The 17,903-nt window shown below is 41.1% G+C and overlaps 1 protein-coding gene and 1 long non-coding RNA gene across 7 annotated transcripts in view; one reads left to right on the forward strand and one right to left on the reverse strand.

Annotated features, from left to right (window-relative positions):
- The window catches only part of PTCHD4 (patched domain containing 4), a gene marked incomplete at its 5' end in the record, with an annotated part of 239,195 nt that extends 223,918 nt beyond the window's left edge, over positions 1 to 15,277 (reverse strand). For 4 of the 6 annotated variants that reach the window (XM_082347574.1, XM_082347571.1, XM_082347575.1 and 1 more), the window contains one exon: positions 2,414 to 2,839. In XM_082347574.1, the coding sequence (XP_082203700.1) occupies positions 2,414 to 2,839 (426 nt within the window). Of the gene's footprint in view, positions 1 to 2,239; positions 2,840 to 3,148 lie in introns of those variants that run through there. The other 2 variants (XM_082347572.1, XM_082347576.1) reach the window with 2 other exon arrangements.
- LOC309608195 overlaps positions 1 to 17,903 on the forward strand; it is a 775,896-nt gene that overhangs the window by 135,718 nt on the left and 622,275 nt on the right. The gene's annotated exons all lie outside the window — the stretch shown is intronic.

Here is a 17,903-nt window from a genome sequence, read left to right on the forward strand (position 1 = left end):
CCAATGCATTTGAGGAGACATTGATATTAGAATGTAGCAGAAGAAGAGCTTTACAGATTAGAGAGCCAGTGTATATATAATTCTCCTGTTCTTGTTATGGTTAGTAGAATAATTCCACTAGTACTACATGGCCCTTTGTAATCAATTACTCCATTCTTTGATTATCCACTGACTCCGATCAATATGCAGATCAACCAACCAATCAGCCAGAAAGTTTAGACAGAGCACCTATTATAGGCCTAGCCTAGTGGACCCAAAGATTGCAGAGTCCCTGCTTGCAGGTAACTCAGGGTGAGGACCCTGACTTCTACGATTAAGCCCCATTAGGGTAAGAACCTTGCTTCTCTTGCTCCAGACTGTCTGTGCCTAGAATAGCACCCAGTAAATCACAGGAACACAACCAATCATTATTAAAGGAGTGAATTAGACCTCAGGGGTTTGTATTGTAAATGTCATAATGATATTGCCGGATAAACAAAATGCCCACAGTGGTTGACTGGACAAAGCCCTTACACCTGGAGAGTACTGCTGACTCAAGGAAATAAGGGACTTAACTAAGACTGCATATTAATAAACTGCAAACTTGCTTCAATAGGGAAAACAAACTGAAGTTTAAATATGTCACAGTTTCAAAATCTTTCTTTACACCAGATGTTAGCACAGGACTCAGTTAAAAGACTGTAGGTGAAGATCACCTTTTCACTGCATCCTTTTCTTGAGCAAGCAATAATGTTGATGGCAAAGGATTCAGGAAACGGAATGCATGCAACCCAACCACATACATTCATCATGCTCCTTTCAATAAGTGTGAGGTAGGCAAGCCCTTACCTAGATTTCAAGCTGATGAATCATCTGTCTAGTTTCACTAAACCCCAAGGGACTGCTCCTCTGAACAAGGGGCTGAAACCCTGTCAGCCTCTGGATACATTTAAACAAGGACAGTATGTTAAAAGGAAGCAGGTTATGGGATTTCCTGAGGAATCCTTAGTTTCTTAGTGCATTAAATCCTCCTTCAATTCAGGAAAAACAGCCTTTTTATCTCAAAAATCCTGAGAAACGTATTTTTAAAATTGTGTACAGACACTGTATCAAATAAATAAATAGAAATATTAGTAATTTTCTATGTTTGGCCACCCATTCATTGAAACTGGGGTCCCTCCTATTCCATGATCTCCCCAGAAGCACACACACACCCTCATACACATTAGAAGAAAGAAAATTCCTTCTTCTTGGGAAACACCTGTCTCGGGAATTCTTGGCTGTGCAGCCTCTGAGCATGCACAGGGTCGAGCATACAAATGGTGCAGTGACTCTTTTGGAAGTCACATTTGTCCCTGAAACTTCAGTCACCTGGAGACTGTATGCCTCATTGCCTGCAGCAGCTCAAACCTGACAGTGTGGAATGAATTTAGAAATCTCATCTGAGCAACAAAATCTGAATTGAGAGTTTAAACAGTAACATCTATATAATGCCAAAATTATCATTCACGGCACCTTTTGCTGACTGTGGAGTTTTTTCTTTTGCTGTTGGGCTGTTATAATAATCTTGCTCTGGTTTGGATCGTGTGTGTGTGTGAGTGTGTGAGTGTGTGTGTGTGTGTGTGAAAGGAAGATAACAGGACTCAGTTAACTAGTACATCAGTTAGCCGCACATTTCTATTTTCACACATGGAAAATTTCTGCTGCTTTTGCTGTGAGAACACACATACACATAATTCCTGGAATCCTTACCCCATTCATACCCACTGTTTTCAGACACACACTCACAGGGCAGCGAAGCACAAACTCCCTACATGTCAAAATCAAGCCAGGTTGAAGATGTAAATAGGTGGATATGGCACCAGGTGGATGTGTAATCAGTAATAAGAAATACATCGAGCCCCATAATGAAAAGAAATCCCCCAAATTGTTCAGGATTCCCCCTCCCCCTTCCATTCACTGATTTATTAACCCTGAACAAAGATGTAATTGCAGGGTCTCAGAAACAACTTTTTTTTTTTTTTTCACTTTTGGCATTTGTTTCGTTTGGCTTTGAATTTCTTAGTATCTAGTCATGCCATTTATTGCCTGTTTTCTTCACTCAGTTGCCCATCGTTTCTCCCCCCCCGCAACCCCCAAAATGAAAGAAGCATCAGCTTCTGAGTCTTAAGGATGAGACCTCTGCATTTTCTTTGCTTGTTTAGGGCAAGAAATGAAGTGCTGCCTCTTTAACTGGCAGAAGCATGCAGGAGAAGCATACCTTTAATTTAGTGTTGGGATACCTCACTTGCACCCTGGCTGTTGTCTTATTGGAGACGGCAGCCTGCCTGAGATCCTCTAGCACTGAAATAATATCATCCAGCACGCATTTCTTATCCTGATTTCTCAACACACACAGATGGGAAAAAGTATAATTATAGCCCTTGTGGTTCACCTTCATTTCCAGCACGGCTCGGTGGGTCTGCAGGATCCCCTCAGCCTGGAGCAAAATATTGTCCCCGGGTGGGGAGAGGAGGATCACCCTGCCATACCTCCCGGGGGTGTGTAAGTCCGAATAGAGCTGGCTTTTGGACTGGTCCAGGGGGAAAAGGCTGCTGGCCAGGCTGCGCTCGATCTTGGCCAGGCTGTGGCTGGGAGCGACCAGGCGCTCCAGGTCGCCCTCGGGCTGGAAGCGGTTGAGCGCGCTGAGGCCGAAGGTGATGGTCAGGACTGCGGGCACGGTGAGGAAAAAGACCGGGTGCCGGCTCACGCACAAGCCCAGCCTGTGGCAGAACGACTGGAGCCCTCTGTGAAGCACCTGCCGCAGCATCCTCCACCAAATCCAGCTCGCAGGCGCTCCCGGCCGTCTTAAAAAGCACATGTGACATGTGTAAGCGCCGGGCTACCCCCCCGTCTCCCCCGTCCCACCCGCTCCGGGTCTGCCCCTCGCCCCACCGCCGCCGCCGCCTTCCCGCCCCCTCCGCGCTCACCCCTCACCACTCCACCCGGTCTTTCCCCGGCCCCACCTCCATGCGCTCCTACTACTCTTTCAAACACTGCAGCAAGTTGCAGCAGGGCGGGCAGGTACCCACCGCGCGCGCGGGGGCGGGCGGCGGGCGCTGCGGGGGCCCTCTGGCCCACCCCTCCCCGGCCTCCCCACGCCCCGGCCGCCTCCCGCGCCCCCTCTCACCGCATGAGCGGCGATCCCGCGGTCTAGCCCTTCATCCCGGTGCTGCAGTCCCACGGCCTCCCTCGCTGGAGGTGGTTCCGTGCGGAGCGTCCCACAGATGTGGATTTCCTCTCCGTCCTGGTGGGGTTCGGCGCCTAACTGGAACCATGTGGCTCGGTGTTGTAAGAAGCAGACATGTGCCCCACGAGGTGGGGCGGGAGGAGGGAGAAGAGAAGGGAGGGAGCGGGGGATGCAGGGGGGGCGGCAGCTAAGCTTTTCGTTTTTTAGGAGGCTGACAGTTATTTTTAGAGTTTTGTTTTCCCTCTTCGCTCCCCGCTGGAGTGAATGGAAGAGGAGATGGTGAAGGCGCCGCTGGCCCATTGGAGCGGTGGCGATTAGAGCCTAAGAAGGGGGTTGGGGGGGGCGTGGAGGGAGGGACTCGAGGGCTTTTGGCAGAGGCAGCCTTTTCGCCTTTCCGGATTCCCTGTGCTCTCTAATTCAGCTTGTCGGCCCAAGAAAAGGAGCAGAGAGGATGATGCTGCATTTTTAACACACCACAAAGCATGCAAAGGATTTCCTTGCAGCGCCTTCCACGCTGTCATTCCCCAGACTGGACGGCTGCAGCCGAGGCTGCCAGAGACCCCATCTATTGGCGGTGCGTTGGGCTCTAGGGATCCTTCCTTGCTCTGGTGATTGGAGAAGAGGCATTTGCCAATAGCAGTCGCCTGTGGCTTAGGGGGAGTGTGTGTGTGTGTGTGTGTGTGTGTGTGTGTGTGTGTGTGTGTGTGTTGGAAGTGAAGATCCACAGACAATATGTGGTTTCTCATAAAATATTACATTCACTTTCTGTACTTTTGAAGTTTATGACCAAAAGTTCTTAAGGCTTGTTTCAATCTCCTTCCCCCATTTTCCCTTCCACCCCTCATCCCTGAGAACCTGAGAACCTCCATTTTCTCGTGGGAGTGGAACTCCAGAAACAAACGTCTGGGGACACCCATGACAAAATCTTTGAATAAAGAAGGCGAGATAGGTAGGGGGAAACACATTGGAGTCAACTAATGTATGAAACAGAGTCACCTTCACCACATGGTAAAGAAAACTCCCACCAGGTGCAGTTCCTCCCTCCATACCCAACAGCGTGAAGGTGAAGAACCCTTATCTGCAAATCAGATCAATTTCAAAAACTTTAATATTAATAAGTGTGTGTATTGTTATTTTCTACCTATTGGGGCTCTCACAAATTCACGTTCCAAAAAGAACATGAAGGAATTTTGAGGCCAAATTCTAAAGTTTGATTGTGAACAGGAGATCTACTTTCCAAAGTTTCTGTTCTTTTTGTATTGCCCTAATAGAGAAGATTGAGTTTCAAGAGATGATTCCACTCACACTCTCTTAATCACAATGAAAGGGCCCATCCTTCATTAGATACTTAGAGATGTACCCATCAATGTATACAAACAAGCCAAAGGACTTATCCGCTTAATTGATGCCTTTATTTTTGCTAATGGTTCAGTTCTTCAGTTAAGAGACCAATGAGACAACAGACAGCTCAGAAACAGGGTCAATGCTAAAGGTGGTGTTGTTCATAAAATTAAAGAAAAATCTTAGCCTTTTAAAATGGAAAGTGTTTTTGGTGACCATTCAGCTTGAATTCCTACCCAGGGCAGAAATACCTTCTGTAATATCCCCGATGGTTCTCTATCCAGCCCCAAGCTGCAAAATTCTCACATCTAAAAACTCACTAATTTTTCCAGAAATCATTCTGTTGTTAGACAGAGTTTCCTATCTGTTCTCACAACATTCATGGACTAGTTCTCCCTCTCCTTCACCAGGAAGAGTCCCCTTTGCCTCCAACTGTCACTTCATGTAATGTATTCCGTTAGTGCCACGTGATGGGAAATTGTTTTTGGCTATACAACAAAGAGGAAATGTGTCTGTCATCCATTTTCTACATCCTCTTCATTATATAAGTATATTTGGCCATATCACTTACATGAAATTTTCTAAGAAATAGTTGTTTTGCAAAATGTGGGAGAATAGATTTTAGGAATGGATGGTGTTGAGCAAGTTATCTAGCCCATCTTACAGATAAAAACATTTTGTAGATAAAGAACTGTAGAGATGAAGTTACTTCAAGGCTACCGTCAGAGTCATTTGCAGAGCTGACAAGTCCAGTGTCTGGTCTTGGTCTCTTGTTTCTGGGCCCAACGCATTTTCCCTGGCAGCTTTGGATTGGCCGCATCACTCTCTTTCTCACAATGAACAAATACGTCAGAATTGTTTCCTCTCTTCGTACTCTCTCCATTTCCCACATCTCCTTCCCCAATAAATTCAATAGGATTAGAGAAGAATAAACATACCAATAGATAACTGACTAAATAATTTATGATACATCCCTAAGATGTATATAAATATACATTGCTGTAAGATTATAATGACATGAAAATATGTTCACTAAATGTTAAGTGAAAAAAGTACGTACAGTATGAAACCACTTTGAAAAACAGACCCATAGAAAAAAAGATTAAATCTGCATTAAAATGTCTGTTTATTGCAAGATGATAGGATTACAGGTAATTCTTTGAAAGAAAATAACTTCTAGATTTTAGAACAGTTCAGGTTTTGGAAAAGTTGTGAAGATAGTACACAGAGGGCCCTTATACCTCACACCCAGTTCCCTATTATCAATATCTCACATTAGTATGGTACTTTCATGACGATTCATGAACCAGTATTGATACATTATTATTAACTGAAGTCCATACTTTATTCAGATTTCCTGAGTTTTTACTAACATCCTTTTTTGTTCCAGGATCCCATTCTGGACACCACATTGCATTTAGTCATCCTATCTCCTTAGGATCCTCTTGGCTGTGACAGTTCTCAGATTTTCCTTGTTTTTGATGACCTTGACAGATTTGAGGAATGCTGGTCAGATACTTTGTAAAATGTCCCTCAACTGGGAATTGTATGATGTTTTTCTCATGATTAGACTGGAGTAAGAAGTTTTGGGGAGGAAGAACACAGAGGTAAAGTGTCCCTTTCATTACAGCTTATGAAGGGAACATTCTATCAATGGGACTTGTCACTACTAATGTGAATCTTGAATACCCTACCTGAAGTAGCATTTGTTAGGTTTTTCCACTGTAAAGTTACTCTTCTTCCATCCACCTTTCCGCACTGTCTTTTTTGGAAGAAAATCACTATGTACAGCCTACACTTATGTAGTGGGAGTTATGGTCCTTCCTCCTTGAGACTGGAGTCTCCATAAGTTATTTGGAATTTTTCTGCATGGGATATTTGTCTATTCTATTCTATTCTATTCCATTCATTTGTTCAATATTTTGTATCAATACAGACTCATGGATATTTCTAGATATTTCTTTTATATACTGTGTTATAATTTGATACTACTTTGTTTACTTTGTTGCTCAAATTGTTCTAATTTTGGTCATGAGGAGCTCCTTTGACATATCCCATTATTGTGGGATACCTTTAAAAAATTATTCCTTATTTTCTGGCACTGTAAGATATTCCAGGTTTATCTTGTATCTTTCCTGCCCCAGTCCTAGAATCATCCATTTCTCCAAGGAGCCATGCTTTGTTTTATTGTAGAATGGTAATAGAAACAAAGATCTGGGTGCCATATGTGCTGCTTGCTCTTGGGATGTTATTGCTTCTAAGCCCTCTCAGCTGACAGAGAAAGGAGATACATGGGTCTATACTAATCCCTGTATATGTGTATCTGTATGTAGTTCTTTATGTAACTCTCTGTATCTATATTAAGCTAAATATGAGTTTATACTTATGTCTCCAACTATAATCTATTGCCAGATGGATAATTGTAGCCTCTTCCCCTTGCTTACCTGTAACCTCCCACTCCAACAGTGAGAAACCAGCTCTGTGGGAAATTTTTAAATCACTTTGCTATAATGAAAACATATTAACTTTTAATTAGAAAAAATGTTTAAGGGAAAGAAGGAAAGCATGGTTTCTTAATTTTGATACTGTAAAAGTTAGTGCCAAATACCATTATGGAAGAAAAGAATGGTTTCTTAATTTTGATACTGTTAAAAGCTAATGCCAAATACCATATTGGAAAGATAAATTATATGCTAAAAATAAAGGAAATGTTAGCAATATTCTAGATCAACCTACGGGTTAATTTGCACTAAAACATCAGTGGATACCAATCATGTGATAATTCTAGTGAATCTGATGTAAAATCAAGCTTAATATAAAGCTGAAAGCAGTGCACTTAGGGACCAATCAATAACAACACAATAATCTGTACTGTTTAGTTCATACAGGATTTGCCTTTTCTGATATATCTTAGTCAAGATCAGTCTTCAAGACTTGGAACTAAGTCGGATTTTATCCACTTGTCCTTTTGTAGGATAGGATACCAGAAGTAGGTGAACTTGACACAGAACATCTGAGTTCTAGGTTAGCTCTACAATTTACTCGTGGGTGTTTTGGACAAGACACCCAACTCTCTGAGCCTCAGTTTTTGTTGTTTATGAACTTGAATTATATTAGCCCACTTGTTCACTTCAGTCATATCACTATTCACCAAAACTCTTTAACTCTGGTGTATTAATTAATGCTGTAATACTAGCAACTGTAACAAATAAACCTCTAAAACTCAGCAGTGTAAGACAATGAAAGTTTATATCTCATTCAAGGTTAATAGTCTATTTTGGATATTCCTTCTGGGCAGGAACAGGTAGAACACAGAGACCTGTTTCCATGGGTCACTCATCCGCCTTTAACTCATGGCTTTCAAGGTCATTCCTAAGACCATTTCCTAGCCAGGCAGCTGAAAGGGGGAGAGAGCCTGGAGTAGCACATCTGGAAGGTTTATGGCACAGTCTGGAAAGAGGCATACATCACTTCCTCTTATACGCCTCTGATTAGAAGTTAGTCACAAGAGAAGCTGAATAATGCAGGTTAGCTGTGTATCTAGGGAGAAGAGGAAATGGGTATGATGATCATGGTGCCAACCCCCTCACCCCTTTCCTGGATTCTCTTGCCCTCTTTACCCAATTCCCTGTTATATGTTCAAGGTGAACATCTGGTACCCTTTGTCTTTTCACATGGAACTCGTTGTTCTGCCACTGTCATCTCAAGCAATGCTGGCTTTTGGGTTTTAAGAAAATGCTCTTGGGGCTCCTTCTGTGATGGCTTTAAGGAGTCTGCATTGGATCTTCCACACTTCTTGGTGAGACCTGTTGTATCCAGGAAGGGCACATCTCAGAGGGAAAGTTTTAGAGGCAATTTGGTCTTTACCATGTTGGATATTTCCAACTGCAACTAGTTTAATAATAAGGATATATTTCTCACACATGCATGACAAGATGTCCAGAAGAATGGCAGTTACAGAGCTGGTTAATTTAGGTTCAAGTGTGTCATTAGGAATCCAAGTCCTTTTCCTCATTCTGCTTTGTCCCTCCCTAGAGCATGGGCTCTACGGGCACTACATCCAGGCAAAACAAGAGCCCAGGGAAAAGGAAGCTGCCTCTTTCTCTGCATCTCTCCTAAGAGTGAAGAAGTCTTTCCCAAAAGACCCCCAACAGATTTCCTCATAAGTCTCATTTATCTAAATCAGTCACTGGTGAGAGGAATGATAACACAGTAATTGGCTTAGACCAATCTGGCCTCAGGCTGTGGCTGGGAATGGGGCCAGCGTCCTCCCTGAGCACATCGTCATATGGGAGTTTACGTGGGGTTTATTTTGTTTGTTTTGTTTTAAGCAAAAGTTTCTTTAGAAAGAAGCATGGTGTGATGGCAGGGATGTTTGAATGCGGGGCACCCAGCGCTAACTTTGGTGCTGAGTATTTCTGTGTGGAGCAAATTAGTTTCTGGAGACTATGCTTTCTGAATGGAAAATAGAGCTGTAATCAGACAAAGAAATTTTTCTGCTTTGTAATTTATTTATGTTAAAAAGCTTTATAGTGGTATACAAAGGATATTTGATATCCTTAAAATTGCCTTTATTTAAATAGGATAGAGATATACAAGTAGTATTCTCCTAGAAACGCCACTCTCTCTGATCACCATATCTGTGTGGGATGAAACTGACTGACCCAAGGAGTCCATGCAAACTGTAAGTGAAAATTATAAGTTTAGATAGGATTTGCATTAATGGACAACCTAAAACTTATCATCTATAAAGTTGTGCATCAAATGTGGCTTACAGGTTCAGTCTCATTGCCATGTTGTTGCACCCGGTATGCTTAAAACCTAAAGTAAACATCATTCTCATTCTAACAGTAAAATATCCACACTGCATATTCAAAAAAGGAACAAAAGGGTATAGACATCCACTTTCATACCATTTATAAATAAATCATCAGGACTGAATTTTTGCCAGAGCTACTATTTTCCTGTGGTGGAACATGGTTAAAGTTCTGAAGAGGATTTCATGCGGTCAAGCTTCTGCTTTTGTATTAATCGTTAGTCAGTCTGTCCTCCTGCTTAACTACTGTATCACCTTGGTCAAATCATTAAATGTCCTTATGCCTTAGATTTATATCTGTAAACTAATACAATTAGAATTGAGCTAAAGTGATGTTAATTTCACTCCAGGTTTGATGCCATGATCTTCTGGAACTTAAGCTCATGGAGTTCATTCGCTAGGTTTGCTACATCTTAACAAGGGTAACCTCTGATTCCCTACTAAGTCTCAGCTTCCCTTTCCTGGTTACTATTTACACAGTATCAAACACAGAACCTCTGAGGGTTGGGAGTGGCCCAGTACACAAGGAGACCACAAGCTTTGCTTTGGGTCTGGAAAAAGATAGAGGCTGGAAAAATACTTGGAATATTGTGGCCACAGGGGAGTAGCTGGACTGAAGATTAAGAACTGCCTGCCAAGGTACAGTATAGTGCAGAGTCTTATTGGATCAAGGCACAAAGATGGTGTGCTGCTTTGTACACATTCAATTTTCAATCACTTAAATAAACATTTTCTAATTTAGGTAGAAGTAGGCCACACTTTTTTTTTTAAACCATTTTTAAATTTAATTTTGTTTTTTCTTTTAAAATCCAAATGTAGTACAGGTCAATCAGTTTTGCTCTACAAAAATTGAAGGGTTTTCTACACATTTTCCCCTCCTTCCTTACTTTCCTCTCTTTTTCCCTCCTTCCCTTTCTTCCAATAGGAATTCTTTTTTCTCAAATATTCCTAGCAAGGCCTTCTGCAAATTATTCTAAAAAATATCTCTTTCTTCCAGATGAACTCAGGAGGATATTTCTTTCATATTATTTGTTACAAAGTTATACATTTTCCAAAAAGCTTGTGCTTATATTCAAAATGGGTTGTTGGTTACCAAACTGGGCTTTTGGTGGTGTTACTGCACCCAGGGAGAAGCCTGTTCTTAAAGGAGCAGTGCTCAGTAACTACTGTGTGCGTCACTTTCAGGCCTGACCATGAAAATGCCTCCTATTCCCTGATAGGACAGTTCTCTCATCAGATCCTGACAAAATAATTTTGTGAAGCCATTTGCTGAGTGGAAGAAGGCATCATATTTGCCAGGGAAGAGATATTCTACTAGGGAAACAGTAGGGATGTTGCCCCTGGATAGAGCTCCACCTTTATTACTGCCTCATCAGACAGCAAGCAACATAGATGCCACTGTAAAGAAAACAGCAACTGATGACAACACTCCCTGTCTCTGGTAACAGTGTTACCCACCAGGGTTCTGGCCTTACCCAAGCAATAGAAATTGACTAGAGGCCCCACAAGAAATTCAGGCAAGGCTTTATTGGGGCGCCTGCTGCAGCAGGGGAGAGTGAGAACAAACAACAGTTTCCTTCACCTGCTCTTTCAGTGGCGGGGGCAGGCACTTGCTCTTTCAGTGGCGGGGGCAGGTCGAGCTGATTCCTTATACGGGGTGATGGTAGGGGTGTGTCCAAGGGTCAGGCCGGAGGGGTGTCTTAGCTGGTTAACTATCCCTTAGCTGGTGGTGTGTGTGCAGGTGGCACGCTCAGTACCCTGTTTTTGCTCAAAGCTCTTCAAGAGTGGCAATTGGGTTTTTTGGTTTCTTTGTATCTTTTGGGTCCAGAATTTGCCCCAACTTCGCATGCACACAGTTTTGTTTTTTTTTTTTAACGTCTTTATTGGGGTATAATTGCTTTACAATGGTGTATTAGCTTCTGCTGTATAACAAAGTGAATCAGCTATACATATACGTATATCCCCATCTGTCCTCCCTCTTGCGTCTCCCTCCCACCCGCCCTATCCCACCCCTCTAGGCGGTCACAAAGCATCGAGCTGATATCCCTGTGCTATGCGGCTGCTTCCCACTAGCTATCTATTTTACATAAGGTAGTGTATATATGTCCATGCCACTCACTTTGTCCCAGCTTATCCTTCCCCCTCCCCATGTCCTCAAGTCCATTCTCTATATCTGTGTCTTTATTCCTGTCCTCCCCTAGGTTCTTCAGAACTTTTTTTTTTTTTTTTAGATTCCATATATATGGGTTAGCATACAGTGTTTGTTTTTCTCTTTCTGACTTCACTCTGTATGACAGACTCTAGGTCCATCCACCTCACTACAAATAACTCAATTTCGTTTCTTTTTATGGCTGAGTAATATTCCATTGTCTATATGTGCCACATCTTCTTTATCCATACATCTGTCAATGGACACTTAGGTTGCTTCCATGTCCTGGCTATTGTAAATAGAGTTGCAATGAACATTGTGGTACATGACTCTTTTTGAATTATGGTTTTCTCAGGGTACATGCCCAGTAGTGGGATTGCTGGGTCGTATGGTAGTTCTATTTTTAGTTTTTTGAGGAACCTCCATACTGTTCTCCATAGTGGCTGTATCAATTTGCATTCCCACCAACAGTGTAAGAGGGTTCCCTTTTCTCCACACACTCTCCAGTATTTATTGTTTGTAGATTTTTTGATGACGGCCATTCTGACTGGTGATACCTCACTGCAGTTTTGATTTGCATTCCTCTAATGATTAGTGATGTTGAGCATCATTTCATGTGTTTGTTGGCAATCTGTATATCCTTTGTATGGAAACACAAAAGACCCCGAATAGCCAAAGCAATCTTGAGAAAGAAAAACGGAGCTGAAAGAATCACACTCCCAGACTTCAGACTATACTACAAAGCTACAGTAATCAAGACAGTATGGTACTGGCACAAAAACAGAAATATAGATCAATGGAACAGGATAGAAAGCCCAGAGATAAACCCACGCACATATGGTCACCTTATCTTTGATAAAGGAGGCAAGAATATACAATGGAGAAAAGACAGCCTCTTCAATAAGTGGTGCTGGGAAAACTGTACAGCTACATGTAAAAGAATGAAATTAGAACACTCCCTGACACCATACACAAAAATAAACTCAAAATGGATTAAAGCCCTAAATGTAAGGCCAGACACTATAAAACTCTTAGAGGAAAACATAGGAAGAACACTCCATGACATAAATCACAGCAAGATCCTTTTTGACCCACCTCCTAGAGAAATGGAAATAAAACCAAAAATAAACAAATGGGACCTAATGAAACTTAAAAGCTTTTGCACAGCAAAGGAAACCATAAACAAGATGAAAAGACAACCCTCAGAATGGGAGAAAATATTTGCAGACGAAGCAATTGACAAAGGATTAATCTCCAAAATTTACAAGCAGCTCATGCAGCTCTATATCAAAAAAACATACAACCCAATCCAAAAATGAGCAAAAGACCTAAATAGACATTTCTCCAAAGAAGATATACAGATTGCCAACACACAGTTATTTTTAGTCCTATACAGTTTCTTTGTATTTTGTTGCTTGAGGAGAGGTGTTTCCACGTACAAGCATTGCAGCACTGCACCAAAGGGTCCCAGGTCGCAGCCTGTCTCAACAGCAGCCCTTGCCCCACAGGTAGAAGAGAAAGAGAGAGGTAAATAGTGAGAAGGAGACTTTGCAAGGGAGTGGTGCAGAGGGGGTAGTCTAGCCCAGCAGAAAGGAGGATTTTACCACTGACATTGTTTAGAATAACAGCACATGGTGATAATAATAAGCAGACCAGATTTTAGTCAGTCTTACTATTTCTTTAAATTTTCTACAGCCAGTGCTATTACTGCCTACACTTGAGATGGAGGGCTTCCACTGCTCTGTCCTCTCCCCATACCTGGTAAAACACTGCTCCCAGGAGTTGCAACTGTGATTTCTGAGCAAGTTCCTAATCTGCATATTCAATACTGCATATTGTTGAAAATATGTGGGTGGAACACTGTAACATGAAAGACCTAGTTGGTCTACTCAATGATTATAACCCCTGTCCCTTGGATGACTCCCCATCTCCCCACCTCTCAGAATGGTGTGGAAATTGAGAGGAGAGACATGGAAGAACCTAGCTCCTGGTGCAGCAGAACCTGCATATGACTTGATTTCAAATAGAGTTTTCACGCTGGGGAAAACATATTTCTTCAGAAAAAAATATAAGTGAAATGGCATTAGACATCAGACAAACTCAACCTCTTTAGAAGCGTGTTTGACATTCAAAAATTTGGTCTTCATCCTGTCAAACAAAGTGAGGAATTCCACTGTGACCTTTGGGAAATTTTCAGCCTTTTAGCCAGGAAAAGCAGTGTAAACAAAATGAATTCATATTCAAATGGAAATATAAAAAAGTTTCATATGACCATTCACCTGTTCTACATAAACAACAATGTATGTCCAGAAAACATGTAGCCTAAACATCTGGAGATTTAGTTATCTTGTTGACACAGATCAAATCAATAGATGTTTATAGAAACTGTGATGAAACCTCTTTCTGTGAGCCCTCATCTTTGGCAAAGTGCCCCTCCTTTGCCGTGTAGCTATAAAATTTAGTGCAGTCTTTCCTCTACCATACTGAAATAATCGGTATCTCCCTCCTACATAGACTGCAGTCTTCATGAGGGAAATGCATATTACCCTCTGGTCTTGCACCCTCACTTTCTAACAGGATGGCTGGCATATAATAACCAGATAGTAACAAAATAGTCACTGAACTCAATCCAGAATGGCTCTCCTGATGTAAGAAAACTACAGAAGGAACTAAGGAAGGTAAGACAAGTATACTTGTCACTAAGGATAAGACACAACGCACAACATTTGATCCAGAGATGTGGTCCTTGTGGCTGATGACATGGGTGTGTACTCCTGTTCGCCTGTGTCCATTGTCCATTTTCCTTTTGTTCCCAAGTATCTCTTTGTTTGGCCCTCCTAGCTGCCCTGTCACCAGCCTCAGCTCTCCTGGCTTTATCAGATGTCTGATTCTTGGAGCTTACCTTTCTTTTTTTCAGCACTGTGTTTTTCTGATAACTTTTTCTCTTTTGGTGATTTTCATAATCTAAACAATTCATTACAGCTGCAGTGTACATTCAGGCTCAGGAGTGGCAAAAGATGACGCTGAAGGAATGAGCAGGGGAAGAACATAAAGAAGCTGAGAAACTAGGTTCATTCACACACTGACTGAAGAGTTACTGAGTAACAAAAATGCGCGAAACCTCCCATGCAAACTGGACAGGATGGCTACTTTCACCCAGAGCTTACATTGCAGGGGGAGCAAAAGAGCTGGAGTTTTTTACTCAGAGCAGTGTAGGGACTACTGAAGTGTTACAGGAACAGACTGGGTTTTAGAGCACAGCTCTGCTACAGTGTAGACAGGGAACTGGATGGTGTAAGAGTGAAGACTGGTTGTTCCTTTAGGAAGCCAAAGCAGTTATTTGAGCTGATGACATTCTGGACCAAGGTAATAAGGACAGGGATGGTGAGAAATGAAAGGATTTGAGAGTCCCTTACAGGTGAAAATAGATATAATTTGGTGCTGGATTAAATGTGTATGTGTACACTGAAAACAGAGAGTATACCTCCTCGGTGTACCTACAAAAGATAAGCATAAAAGCAATGGCAGTATCTCTTCTCCTTTCAGTTTTACAGGTCATGGCTGTACACATAATAGCTACCTGGACTCTGGATAGACACATCTGGTTCCAATCCCTCAAATCCCTTCTCTGCCTCCTTCTAGTGGTATTACCTTGGCCAAGATATTTAATAACCACTCTAAGTTTTAGCCTTTTCATCTGTAACAGTGGGATAATAAAAGTTCACAAGTCAGATGCTAGTGTGCACATTAACTGGAATACTGAATGTAAATATTCAAATACATTAATAGAAGAATGCATGTTATGTTGTTATATGAGAAGTATTAGATGTGCTTCTTGCCTTCAAATATTTATGCAAGGGGAAAGGAATTACATAATTACTTGAAAGTAAAACAGATAATTAAATTAATTTGTGTATATTTAAAAGCTGTACCTAAGTATATATATAGATAGATTTAGATATTATTTATATGATTGCAGATACTTAAAAGGAAGTAGTTTAAGGGGAGAAGTTTTACAGTAATAGGCAGAGAACCTTAGCTATGTTGAATGTTTACTGTATGCTAAATATTATGCTAGTTACTTTATTTTTTTAATAAATTTATTTATTTATTATTTATTTATTTTTGGCTGCGTTGGGTCTTTGTTGCTGTGCATGAGCTTTCTCTAGTTGTCACGGGCAGGGCTACTCTTCGTTTTGCGGTGCGCAGGCTTCTTACTACGGTGGCTTCTCTCATTGAGGCGCATGGGCTCTAGGCTCTCAGGCTTCAGTAATCTTGGCTCGCGGGCTCTAGAGCGCAGGCTCAATAGTTGTGGTGCACAGGCTTAGTTGTTCCACGGCACGTGGGATCTTCCCCGGCCAGGGATCAAACCCGTGTCCCCTGCATTGCAGGCGGATTCTTAACCACTGCGCTACCAGGGAAGTACCTATGATAGTTACTTTATATTCATTATTTAATTAATTACTAAAGAATCCTGTGACATAGATTATCACTTACTCAGTGTCACAGATACTAGAACTGAGGTCTGCAGGGTTAGGAATTACTGGAATTTGAAATCAGGCTAGCCAACGATAAAGCTCACGCTTATTCTGATACTCAGACTGCTGAGTAGAATTTTCTGTGTTCTGAGTGTATATTGGATTTTTCCTTGTTTAGAAAAATTGCCTATCTATTGACTTTTTCTTGCTTTGCCTCCCTGGGTATACAAGGGAAATATTCTACCGTCTGTGTCAGATTTGTCCTGGGGAAAAAAAGACCTTCGCTTAATGATTTCCCTTCTCTTGGTGGGAAGGGAGGGCTTTCTACAACCATCAGAATTCTTCTCTTCAGGAAATGACTGTAGAGTGCAGAACATGCTGGACAAAAGGAAAAATGTGACCTACAAAATATTGCTTTCAGGTCCTGTGAGATTCCATTCAATTTCTGTTTCTTTCACTTAAGCTCTGGCCTATTTGGTCAAAGGGAGCAAATTTAGTAGTTAGTTCTGCTCTCAATTCCTCAGTCATTTCTGATTTGTGGAGTATAATGATTTCCTGAGGAAAGGACAGCCTCCACGGCACATTTCTTAAAAGAAGAAACCACACAAACACACACATACAAACACACACACACGTATGCCTAATTCCCTATTTTTATACTTTTATCAAAGTAAAATCAAGTAGTACACAGACCTTGTAATGAAAAGCAAGCCTCCCTGCTCTAAAACTTCCCACTCTCAGTCCCACTACTGAGAAACAACTGTCATTATTTTTTTAGCCTTTTCTTCTGGAAGATTTCTCTAAACCTCTAAACAATAGTTGTAGAGCTCTATTTCAGGATTAACCATTTTAGACTAAAGTCTTTTTCTATTGTTTCTTTTAATGTGCCCACAAAATTAAGTCAATTATTTTTATACAAATAGCTTATAATTATAGTTACCTCTTAAAAATATTATAAATATGCATTATTAAAAACATTAAATTGCATGTAGTCAATGATGATAAAAAGAGCTGCATTTATTATAATATAATTTTAGTACCGAATGGGTTTACTCATTTATTTAACCATCCTCCTATTGATACATACTTGGCTTAGCTACAGATTCTGGCCTTTATAAATGATGCTGAATAAGCAAAAAGTGTTGCTAAATTTGAGCACACACATACATAATTTCCTAGGAAAAATTCCTGTTAATATAGTTTCTAGCACAGCTTTTTGTTTGTTTTTGTCTTTTTGGTTTTAGTTATTGAAACGTATTGTTAAACTTCCTTCCAGAAAGTCTATGCCAATTTATTTTTCCATTAGTACCAGGATCAACAAACATTTTCTGTAAAGGACCAGACAGTAAATATTTTAAGCTTATGGGCCAAAGGCAAAACTGAGGATATTAGGTAAGTGTTTATATAATAAGAGAGAAACACAAATTCCCATACATTTTTAATTAATGAAGTTCAAAATATAATAATAAGAAGAATAAAAATAAAGTACAATTTTTTGTAACACAGATCTGCTAATGAAAAAAATAGATTTCTTTTTGGGCAGTAACATTTTGCTTAGTTATATATGTTAGGTAGAATAATAACCCTACAAATATGTCCACATCCTAGTCCTTGGATCCTTTACATATGTTATATAGCAAAAGGGAAGCTGTAGATATAATTGAGATTATGAGTATTAAAATAGGGAGATTAGCTTGGGTTATTCATGTAGGTTTAATTTAATCAAATGAGCTCTTAAAAGCAGAGAGAATGCTCTCAGGCTGAAGACAGAGAGATGCAGTGGAAGAAGTCATAGAGATTAGAAGCATGAGAAGGACTTGACCCACAGTTGGTCGAGGGGCCACATGGAAAGCATGAGAAAGATCATGGGGAGTATCTAGGAGCAAAGATTGGCCCCTGGCCAACAGTCAG

The sequence above is a fragment of the Balaenoptera borealis genome, assembly GCF_965194805.1.
Source record: "Balaenoptera borealis genome assembly, chromosome: 12".
In the NCBI taxonomy this organism is placed as follows: Eukaryota; Metazoa; Chordata; class Mammalia; order Artiodactyla; family Balaenopteridae; genus Balaenoptera; species Balaenoptera borealis.